This window comes from Chlorocebus sabaeus, chromosome 4, assembly GCF_047675955.1.
Source record: "Chlorocebus sabaeus isolate Y175 chromosome 4, mChlSab1.0.hap1, whole genome shotgun sequence".
NCBI lineage: Eukaryota > Metazoa > Chordata > Mammalia > Primates > Cercopithecidae > Chlorocebus > Chlorocebus sabaeus.
In genome coordinates, this window is record NC_132907.1 from 29,868,831 (window position 1) to 29,881,104 (window position 12,274).

Genomic DNA, 12,274 nt, shown 5'->3' on the forward strand with positions numbered 1-12,274 from the left:
TATATTTTGAAAACTATGATTAGATATTTTTAAAAGGTCACAAACAAGAGACTTTAAATTACCTAGCACAATGCTTTATTAAAAAACAAATCAAAAGATAAATGTTTAAAATGAGCTCTTTTAAATTAATGTAATAATAAAGTTGAAGGAATTTGAAATTTATTTGAGAAGGTGGTTCTTCTGATAACCATATTATAACCTAATAACTTTTAATCTTAGTAACAGAAGAGTATAAGATTATACTTGCCTACGGTGAAAACTGGTTGAAGTGCTATAAAGGTAGACCACAGAGCATTTGTAAGATATCTTTTGGTTGTTCTTAATACAAAGCACTAACAATATCACGTTCTAAGATGTTTTTAATGAGATCATTTACCTAAATTTTAAACATTTTTGAAGATCTGCTCTCCCTAAATATCAAGTCAGATCTGGAATTTCTCCCTTGACTTGGCTTATGTTTTTATAATGGAGTATTAATGTCCATCACCAGAAAGACAAACTGTGTAACATGCTCAGGATTCCTGTGCATTTCTGATGGTTGCTCTTATCTTGTTGTTTTCGTTGTTGTTGCTGTTGCTGTTATTGCTTTTGTACCGTTTTCTTTTCTCCTTTATCTTGTTTCTGTCCCATTGGCTATATTGCACAGCTCATTTGCTAGTACCATCTCTGTATACTAAATACAAGGATCAGTTGTGATCTCCTGTCAGATCTTGTCTACTTGAAACCATATTGAGGCTAAGACACTCCAAAAGAAAATCCTTAAATTGCTGATAAAATACAGTTTAAAAATCACCACTGGTTTGGTGAGGGACATAAAAGTATTACTAGTTTCAATAAAGTGTTCCATTGAATTAATTAAAAGAATTGATCCAAAAAGCATTATTTAAGCCTTATTGCCTCTTTGCATTTTGTATGTGTAAGCATGATTAGTGTTGACAGGGTTCTAATGGGCTTATTTATCCTGTATTTTATAAAAATATTTCCACGTACATCCTCATGGGAATGCTCACAAAGTTAAAACTATTAATGAAAGATAGATGTGAAGCACAATGGGTAGAGACTTGGGGAAAACTTGGCTTTCCCTCCTCTTTAATAATAAAACTAAACAAATCTGATTATAATCTGACCAAGCAATAAAGGGTTTTTAAACACAAGGCTCTTTAAAAAGGTCAGTTCACCAGAGCACAAAGACATAACAGTAACTTTCTTGAATTTCTTTGTTCCTTTTTATTAATGCAGTGAACTTAATCGCTTTAACAGCTATGCGTGATATTTTTTAAAATCCAGTGCTATTTTGATCAGGGATTGAGGTTACATTTATGTTTTATAGTTGGCTCAAAAAGGCTCATAACATTTTATTTTAGCTTCTCTTCTCAAGAAAAAGAATCTTGAAAGATGAATTGTTTAGGAACTGCAGCCCAGCCAACAAAACGCATACCTTTCTCTACTTAGTAGCTGTATAGGCCAAAGATGATGGTGGATTTTAACAATGAACTTTCTATGATTTATAGAGATTCACTATTCACTATGTTCAACTGAAAACGATTCCATGGCCAATAGAATACAAAGTCTCTCGTGTCATTCTAAAACACTAGGTGCTACTGATCAATCAGGAGTTTACCAACTCCCAATATTTTTTTTCAGATTTCTTAAACTCGGTGATTCAATAAGTGGTTCATGAATCGCCCAGAAGCCGTCCTGATTAAATAATAAAGAACCCATTTCCGTTAAAATGGACGTGTTATGCCAGCTTCTGATGTTTTCCGGCGACGGCTTTGCAGGTAGTGTCTTTCCTATCTGCCTGCGGGACTGATTTATTTATTTATTTAGAATATAGAGAAAGGTGAACCTGGTATTATGGCTCACACTCATTGATGACTATGGGCTAATTTACCAGGCAGTGGTAGACAGCCAGAAGTAATTTAAGCCAGTTTTTCGTACATTTTCCACCACTTAGCAATAGTACAGAATAATTTCATATAGTTTTCAAAAATTATGGGGGCTCTGTGAATCAACTCTTGCTCTATTAAAATTAAAGCCTGTTAACTTGTTTGAACTGTCAAAGATCCATAGCAAAATTTCCTACAGTTCCAAATTAAATACAGAGTAGACATTTTCACAGAAAGGATGGAAGCTGAACGTATTAAAAGAAGCAATGTTACGGTCAGAGTTGACCTAAGAGGAAAGGTGACTGTGGAGCTACAAGAGAAGTGATATAAGATGAGCAAGATGACCAAAGCACTCACATTTCCTCTCTAGCAATGACCTTTGAAAGTCAACATCAGGCTGTTATATAAAAAACAATCTTTATAGATGGGACCTTTTTAAATAAATGTAGAATCTTAAGAGCTTGGCAAAACAGGTTTCTCCTCCTTCTGTTTATCTGATACATTTGGGGAACCTTGCTCTAATCATAATAACTTTGATAAGTCGTAATTATATATAGGGGGAAAAGGGTAAACCACTCTCAATACAGTATTTGTGTCTTGAAAGCTTCAAGCTCAGTTATATTAAGGGTGAGAGAGAAAGATTTGCCTTAGAAGGCAGTACGTTGTTAGCTTCATTGAGAAGACTGACAAAGCACTTTATGAGAATATAGTATGTAAGATGGTTGACTTACTATAGATGATATCAACCCAATTCTGTTTTGCTTAATTTATGAATCAGCACAACTCAGTGGAATAAAAATAGGAGGTGGCATTAAGTGTTAACTTTTTGTTGTTGTTGTTGTTAAGAGACTGTTAAGATATGTACAGGGTTATAGAGAAAGATTTACTTTTTAGATTGACCCACTGTATTATGGACTAAACGTTTCTATTTTATGGTATAACTGTTTTAGTGAAAATACATCTAAAATCACAATTAGGAGTATATCCTAATGTGTTCTGGAAACAAAGCCATGAATGCATGTTTTACATAGGAATCTAAAATTTTGCTGAAGACCGAACTCTAACTCATATTCCTATATTCAAGCCTAATTTTTGGACTATGCAAATAAGACCTCTCTAAATTAGAAGTAGAATTCATAAAATATGACTTTCTCATCATGCTGCAAACATTTTGGGAAAAGTAAATATACTTTGATTTACTATGAATTTCATAATCAAGGGAGAAGTATATTCTGAAACTAATGCATTTTTTTGCTTAGTCTTAGAAGCATAAACAAAAATAGAGGCTAGGAATTCAATAATTATCTGTGTTGCTGTAGATATTAACTAGGGTTTGGCTTTTTAGTTGTGATTATATGCTGCTAGGAAAATAATCACAGGTCTACTTTTTATATGTACAATTTTGCTCTGACAAGTATATGTTTAATAATAACTTGTAACTACATATCATAGATGGAGACTATTCTACATTTGATAATGAGTGAGGTTCATGTTTTCTGACTGGAAAAATTTGCATATTACACCAACATACAAACCATCTATGTTTAAAATTATTATTTGATGAGAAGATTTGTATATAGTTTCACTACAGTACTATTATAATTTTGATAGTGGCATAAATAACACTGGACATTGTAAGAATTGTATAGTTATATCTCCATTAGCTAGAACCCTAGATTAAATAAAAATTTCCCATAAATCTCAATTTTTTTAAAAAACGAGATAATTACAAAATATAAGACAACTTATATCTAATATTTTATGAAAGGAGATATTAGGTTGGCGCAAAAGTAATTGTGGTTTTTGCCATTAAAGTAATTGCAAAGCCACAATTACTTTTGCACCAACCTAATAGATTTACACATTTATACCAGGAAACATACAAAAAGTGTTCATATCAGCATAATTTGCAATTCTTAGAAATTGGAAATAATCCAGACATTTATTAGTAGAGGAATTATAAATAATTGTGACATACTTATAAATGGAATATTAAAGAACAATAAAAATGAACTGGCTACAATTACATTTACACACATCAACATAAAAGTATCTCATATTCACGATATTGAGCAAAAGAATAAAGTCACAAAAGACTACCCACAGTATGACTACTTTTATATAGAGTCTCAAAACAGGCAGATGAATAATAATTAGACAGTAAAATTATTAAGCAAAGCAAGGAAATTATTATTATAAAAAGTCAGAATAGTAGTTACCTTTGGGGGTGGGGGGAAATGAGGGCTATTACTGGAATAAAGCACTTGAGAATTTTCATAGGAAAAAAAAAAACAAGGAAAAGCACTCCCAGGGTTAAATATACATTGCTCGCATCTATATCTTCCACCTCTGTACCTGTATCTGTAATATTTCATAATGATAATTGATGACTCAGAGGCATGAAAATATCCAGAATTATTATTTTAAGAATTAATTAGTAACTAATAATTATTGTCTATAGACTTTAGTTCCTTGAACATAGCAGGAAAGTAGCAGACAAATTTTGGTTAACATAGTGCAAAAAGCATTTTTCTTGCTTAACCCTTAGTTAAGAATTCAAATATAGACCGGATGCAGTGGTTCATGCCTATAATCCCGGCACTTTGGGAGGCTAAGGCAGGAGGAGCTCTTGAGACCAGGAGTGCTAGACCAGCCTGGGCAAGATGGTGAGACTCACTATCTACAAAAGATACAAAAATTAGCCAGGCATGGTGGCACGTGCCTCTGGTCCTAGCTCCTCGGGAGGCTGAGGTGGGAGGATCACTTGAGCCCAGTGGTTCAAGGCTGAAGTTAGCTGTGATCATGTCACTTCACTCCAGCCTGGGTGACACAGCAAGACCCCATCTTAAAATAAAAGAATTAAAACAGGAAAACGATCCCATCCCTCAAATATTTAAATCAAGGTTTTACTGTATATACCAGATATGGTTACTAGAAGGAAAATGTACTACACATGTAGTAAACATGCATAGAAATGTACAGACAATTTAAATCCACCTTGCAGATATATCCCCACATTTGCTTTACTGGCAGACACTTGACTTGTAAGCCTTGCTAATTTGTACAAATATAATCAAATCCATTTCAAAAGTCCTTTGTTTATTCCGTGTTTCTAAATACTGGTTCATTTTTAAAGATCCATATGGTTTTCTTTTATGTTTTATTTCGTATGGTGTTTTATTCTTCTGTAAAAATATACTGGAAAAGGAGAACAAGACTTGTCTAGACTACATTAATACAAAGCAATAGGTGCTTCCAAAGAACTAAAACAAAAACACACGTTTGGGATAAACTTTCTTAGAAGAGTTTTGACCACAGGTGTGTGCAGTTCATGGCATTCTTGGTGGTGTGAAGGCCATTGCAGTTGTCCTCTGGTTTGGTAGTTTTTAAAGAACATGAACCATGATTAGAAGCCCACTAATATTAATATATTGAAACAATAATTTTAGATGAAGCAATTATTCTTGCTTCCTTCTGGGTTAAGTCAGTTTCCAATTTGCCATTAGAAAAGAATTTTTTCCCCAGGGTATCTATTCTTAAACTCTTCTTTGGAGTCCACACAGTTCTTTCTCTGATTCTGGGTTAATTTTATGTATTACTAAAAGTAATTATTTTAAAATTTAAATAAAATAAGTTGCTGTCACCAAAAGCTGGTGTCACTTAGGTGAATATATCCTACACTTTTTTGGTTATGTCATTGTAAATATTTTTTGCCTATTGGATACCTACTTCAGTACACAATTTAAAATAAATATTTTCTATAAAAAATATTTATAGTAGTGCTTAACTTGTTATTTTATTTTTATTACATATTTAATTCCTTTCATAAAGATGTTTATAATTTTATTGTCAATAGAAATGAAACAGATATTTTAGAAGAAAGTTGGGGAATTAAACTACTAATTCAGTTATCTCACCAATATCCATATTATCAAAATGGTTCTTTTCCCATTATACTATTCAAATATGACCTCTTTGTCATTAACCTTAATATATAATTTAAAATTTACTAGTAGCATTACATTTGCCTAAAGTTTGCCTATCCTTATAGATTAAAGATATATTACTTAATAAAACCAAAAAAGCATTCTATTTAAAAAATTCATCTTAGAGGTAATTTTTCTTGCTGAGGTACATGTTAATTTCTAAAAGTAGAATAAAAAGGAAATAAAAATGTGTTCTGTTATGAAAACTGGATAGCTGGGTGAAAAAAGATTGTTCTTTGTTAGTTAGATACCTTGAGCAGTGACAAACGAAATGATTGTAGTAGCCAATGGTAAAATCCATCTGTATTAGTACCATACTTAATATTCCATCTAAATATTTCTTATTGATTAAAAAATTAGGAGGGCATGAAAGAAAGGAGAAGAATATAAAGAAGACAGTAGTCTGTCTCTTTCGTCTTTAACTCTATATCACCTTAGGAATAGTATGGTTCAGTTTTTAAAAGGTATTAATTTGCTGCTGTGTGTGAACGTACCTTTTTATATAACAAATTGACTTTGACATGTTAAGAATATAAGAAACTTTTAAGTGAATAGGAAAGTGATTGTTATGCATAGTTCTTTCTTAGTTATCTATAAATGAAAAATTGTACTGTCCTAAATAACAGTTGAGGAACTTCTACTTGTGAAATTATTTTCCTTTGGCAAAGTGGATGGAAAAGATTTGGGAAAAAAAAAAAAAAACACACAAGTGCTGGCACAATGGACAGGAATGTTGGAAAAAATTTTTAAATGTTGGCATAGGAATTCTTTAAAAATTCTAACTTACTCACATGTGAAATGAAAGTAAAAAAGCATCTGTCCTATTTTATGCACACTGACTAAATAAAAATGAGCAATTATATTTAGCAAAGTTTAAAGCTCTTTAAACTAAGGTATTCTGTCTGGGTTTTGGCGACCTTTATGTTATTTGTTCCACTGAATTAAAATATTATGTTTGAGTGCAGGCATAGCTTGAAACGTAGAAATTATACAAAGAAGAGAACATTCTCTTTTCCAATTCTGATGATCCTAGATGAAATATGAAATTTTTGAGAGACTAAACACTTCTAATATATTTGAGAGGAAAATTTTGGTCCTTGGCCTCATCTATCATTCAACCCATTTATTAGTGAAATATTTCAAGAACCTATGGACATGACTTAACACAACATCTATTGTTCTGTCCAAGGTGGAACTATATAAATTAGGTCTTTAAGGATTATAACCATAATTATTTTTTAAAAATTTTCTGCATTTCATGTTTTTAATTCTACTACCAGATGTGGTTATATTTTGAATGAAAACAAACAAGAAGCTTAGAGCAATATGAAATTCTGTTTTGATTCCTTGAGAAATTAGTTTAAATCAAGGCCAACATGACATTTTCAGATTGTTGTCTGAAATGATTTTATTGTGTCTTGGTGCTGAAATGAATTATTTGGAGCTCTTATTCAGGTTTCAGTAAAGCTATTCTGTTCTGTCATGTGATTATTTATTGGGAGAATGTATTGTTTTTCATGCATCAAGTTATTAAAACAAAGCTCAACACATGGTTTCATAATTGTGCCTGAAATAGTCCATAGAGTACCTAATTTCCTTTGATCCTTTATGTTGAACAGTTCAGGCCGTGGTACTTGCCTTGATAATGAGCCTCCCAAGCGTGACTTTCTTTATCCAGCTGTGGCCCCAGGTCAGGTGTATGATGCTGATGAGCAATGTCGTTTCCAGTATGGAGCAACCTCCCGCCAATGTAAATATGGGGTAAGAAGTCTTCATCCTTATGTTTCGTCATTTATATGTGTTCTTCCATGACACAGATGTTAAGATAGAATTATGATGAATGTCATTTCCCTCTAGCAATATCTTTAATTTAAATATAGCTTTTGACACTGCAGTTTTTCTGATATCATATTTATAATATTTTTTCTAAATGTTTCAATAATCCTAAGTTAAGCACATTACAGATTTCTTGTGAGGGATGCAGGTAGAATTTTAGTAATTCTTAATGTGTTTTTTCTTTAAATCTTAAATTTAGATGCCGACTTTATTTCGTCTTTTGAAATATTATGGCTTTAAAATCCCTCTACATGCCACTTTTCTGATACTCTTATAATTGAGCTAAAGGAAATTTTTACATTAGCTAGATGGCTTTGCTTTTATTCATACTTGATAGTACTAAGTCACTTCATGTTGCTTCATCCACTGCCCACATTCCAACACCACAACCAAGCAGGAACAAGATGACATTAGCTCAAGTAGTGAAACAAGGAAAATTGCTATGGAAGAAAAAAATGTAGGCATCATAATTTACTCTGCATGTCTGCCTTAAAAAGAAGTCACAGTGTCTACATCAGAAAATGAATACAAATTCTTAAGTTTCACAGAGCAAGATTTTAGTGGACATGTTCATATTAAGAACATAATATAAGCATAGTGAATGAAAAAATGGGTTTTTAATATGTCAAATTGCTTACCAAAAAAAATTCAGATTTAAAAAATAAGTTGAAAGCTTGATTTCTTTTTCTTTTTCTTTTTCCTTTTTTTTTTTTTTTTTTTGAGACAGAGTCTTGCTCTGTCATCCAGGCTGAAATTCAGGGGTGCAGTCTTGGCTCACTGCAACCTCTGTCTCCTGGGTTCAAGCGTTTCTCCTGCCTCCGCCTCCTGAGTAGCTGGGAATACAGGTGTGCACCATCATGCCTAGCTAATTTTTGTATTTTTAGTGGAGACGGGATTTTGCCATTTTGGCCAGGCTGGTCTCAAACTCCTGGCCTCAAGTGATCCACCCACCTTGGCCTCCCAAAGAACTAGGATTATAGGCGTGAGCCACCATGCCCCACCTGATTTCTATTTTTATGCAAATAGTCTTTTAAATCCTGTTTTAGAAATAATAATAATTAAGTGTTAGGGTGGTATTGTACTGTATCATTGTACTGTATGTATCCTTTTTGGGTACAGAATAAAGGGAAGTGTTTTCTTAAATATCTCTTGGGTGACAAGTGTATTATTATTATTCTTGTTAGTCTTTAGCAGCATATTTCTGCACTAGATTTAAAGATTGTGTGTGATTATATGGATATGTAGAACCTTGTGTAAAACTTTGGCTTATCCTTAATCTTATTTTGTATGGTTCTAGTTTCTTTTGTTCTTAGGTTGTTTATTTCAATAAAAGTCAGTCAAACTTTTCTCTCTCAAATAAATTAATAAAAATTTGACTTAATTCTTCTTGCTATATCTATATATCTAATTCAGTTCAGACTAATTGATTTGAAATGAGATGAACAATATAAAATTACATATTTTTACTTTATGTTCCTGATATTCTGCTTTTACATTATTTTTATTTGAGATGGAGTTTTGCTCTGTCACCCAAGCTGGAGTGCAGTGGCACAATTTTGGCTCACTACAACCTCCACCTCTTGGGTTCAAGAGAGTCTCTCACCTCAGCCTCTGAGTAGCTGGGATTACAGGCATGTGCCACCACACCTGGCTGTTTTGTATTTTTAGTAGAGATGGGGTTTCACCATGTTGGCCAGGCTGATCTTGAACTCCTGACCTCAAGTGATCAGCCTGCCTCGGCCTCCCAAAGTGTTGGGATTACCAGCGTGAGCTACTGTGTCTTAATATGTTTTGTTTATAAATACTTCTGTAATAGGTACAAAATTGTCCCGTCCCGCGTCGTCAATGTAGGCCCTAGAAGAGGGAGTGGGAACTCGGGGGAACAAGAGACACGAGAAATGGAGACAAGACAGTATCCTGATCAAGTCTCCTTTATTGGTGGCAGTGTAATGCCTTATATAGACCAGCAGGGGTGGAGGTTGGGCCAGGGCGATGATGGTGGCCCTGCGGTGGGCGTGGCCAGGTAGGTATTGGTTTCTTCGGTCAGACGTCATGTTGCGCCTGCGCCGTCGGTTGGTAATTTTCCCGGGTGCGGGATGGCGCCTGCGCTGTAAGTTGATCATTTTCCCGGGCGCGGGAAAATGGGTGATGAAGAACCCGGCAGAGCGCCATTTTGTACTGGCGTATGAGACAGCAGAACAAGGAAGAAAGTAAATCTAGGGAGGAGGCATAAAGTGGAAATGTATAGAGCTCAGGCGTCAGTCCTCAGTTATGATCGCTATGGCCGGGCCACGCAGCTCCGGACACAAAATAAAATTGGAAAACTGAGAAAGACATTAGCATCTTACCAACCTATACAGTTTTAAGTATTTTATCATGAATCCTTTTCACTTTGATTTGTAGCAAAATAATGGTTTCCCTAGATTCATATGAAAATGCTTGTGTTATTTTTTTAAGTGTTATATGTTACTAACAAAGTATTGAGTCATAACTGATTCTTTACAATCACTCCCACCTCTGAACTTGTGTCAGTTTACACAAACCTACACTGGTTTATATCTGGTGAATCCCTAAAGTTTTAAACAATTCTAAATACTACTTGGGAAAACAATAGTGGTTTCAAAAGTTCAGAGTCCAGTGGGTAAGCAAATCATATTTCAGATGGTAGTTGAAGGGAAAAACAAACCAGCCCTGATTTACGTAGCTGTCTGAGTGTAGCATGCTGAAATGAACACTAAATACAGTTGCTGTAGACTTAGGAGAACACTTTAGAATTTTTGAGAGGGGATACATCTGGTATTGAAAAATCGTGAAATGATTCCTCTTTCAACTAGCAGATCTCTCATGATGTCAGGAAAGATTTTAAAGAACTACAGAATGGGCTGGGCGTGGTGGCTCACCCTGTAATCCCAGCACTTTGGGAGGCCGAGGTGGGTGGATCACGAGGTCAGGAGATCGAGACCGTCCTGGCTAACATGGTGAAACCTCATCTCTACTAAAAGTACAAAAATTAGCCGGTGTGTTGACGCGCGCCTCCCTGCTACTCAGGAGGCTGAGGCAGGGGAATCACTTGAACCTGGGAAGTGGAGGTTGCAGTGAGCCGAGATCGTGCCACTGCACTCCAATCCAGCCTGGGCTACAGCGGGACACTTGGTCTAAAAGAAAAAAAAAAAAAAAAAAGAACTACCGAAGGATCTATACTGCAGAAGTGATCAGCTTTCCATCTCTTCCACTTGGCCATGAAGTAGTCATTGCTGGGTTACCAGTGATTACATCTGTAGTTAAGAAAAATCTTGCCTGAATTCTTAGTGAGTAGGTTCATTAATATACATGTTAGTTATGTTTGGAAATTTACATGAAAATTTTTCTGTTTTATTTTACTCATGGCAACATTTTTTGTATTATTCTTGCATATCATCTATTCTTATTTTTCAGGTGTTATTAAAATTCCAATAGAAGTTGTGAGGAGGTTGTAATGGCTATGAATACAAAGAGCAAAACTGTACAGTACAATATACAGAGTAATATAGTTGTATAATGCAGTAATCTATAAATGATGTATAGTTTCTGGTATTTATGTAGTGACTTTTTTCTGAACTACTTCAGACTGAGTTGATAAAAATCGTAATTATTGGCCAGGCACGGTGGCTCATGCCTGTAATCCCAGTACTTTGGGAGCCTGAAGCAGGTGGATCACCTGAGGTTGGGAGTTTGAGACCAGCCTGACCAATGTGAAGAACCCTGTCTCTACTAAAAATACAAAATTAGCCAGGCGTGGTGGCACATGCCTGTAATCCCAGCTACTCGGGAGGCTGAGGCTGGAGAATTGCTTGAACCCGAGAGGCGAGGGTTGCAATGAGCTGAGATCATGCCACTGCACTCCAGCCTGGGCAGCAAGAGTGAAACTCCATCTCAAAAAACAAACAAAAAAATCATAATTATTATATAATATTTTATAGGTGAGGAAACTAAAAATAGAGAATGTGATATACCTACTCCAAAGTAAAATAAATAAAGTCCTAATTGATGTCAGTTCTGTTTTCTATTAGGAGTAGAAATTATGTTAATGAAGCAAAGGTAGCAGATGTATTTTGTTTCACAAGACACTTGATATTAAATTTTTATCAGGTAATGTCTGTTACTAAAAATCTTCTCGAAAGTCCCTATCTTATCCCAGTCTTTTTTGGGAGAGAGGTGGTCAGGAGATCTTCTCTAAAGTCATTTTTTAGGGTCATAAGTTATCAGATGTCTGAAACTCTGAGTCCTGGATTTGAGTGAATTTCTTTTCTTTCACCTTATATAAAAAAATAGGATGTCTTCAAGGTAAAATACAAGTACAGACAAGTAGCCTGAAAAGCTAGATTCTTACTAGATCATCTAAAAATATCTGCTAGCTCTGTTGTAGGTTTCTAAGGGGACTTGGATAATTCCTGGATGAAAATACATTGCAAATAAAACAGCAGTATCAGTATGTCCAAGAAATGTTTCTTTCCCTTTTTAGAGTAACAAGCTCTTTCCTGTAAAACTCTGGAGAATCTGTTGTCTCACTTCTCTTCCATTTTC

General features: G+C 34.6%; 1 protein-coding gene across 10 annotated transcripts in view; it reads left to right on the forward strand.

The window, feature by feature from the left end:
• The window catches only part of ADAMTS6 (ADAM metallopeptidase with thrombospondin type 1 motif 6), a 333,405-nt gene that overhangs the window by 187,245 nt on the left and 133,886 nt on the right, over positions 1 to 12,274 (forward strand). For 9 of the 10 annotated variants that reach the window (XR_005234665.2, XM_037982239.2, XM_037982243.2 and 6 more), the window contains one exon: positions 7,495 to 7,636. The exons of the other annotated variant lie outside the window; for it this stretch is intronic. Coding sequence is in view for 8 of the 9 variants with exons in the window: in XM_037982239.2 (XP_037838167.2) it covers positions 7,495 to 7,636 (142 nt within the window). In the remaining variant the exon portion in view is untranslated. The remainder of the gene's footprint in view (positions 1 to 7,494; positions 7,637 to 12,274) is intronic. 10 annotated transcript variants of the gene reach the window in all.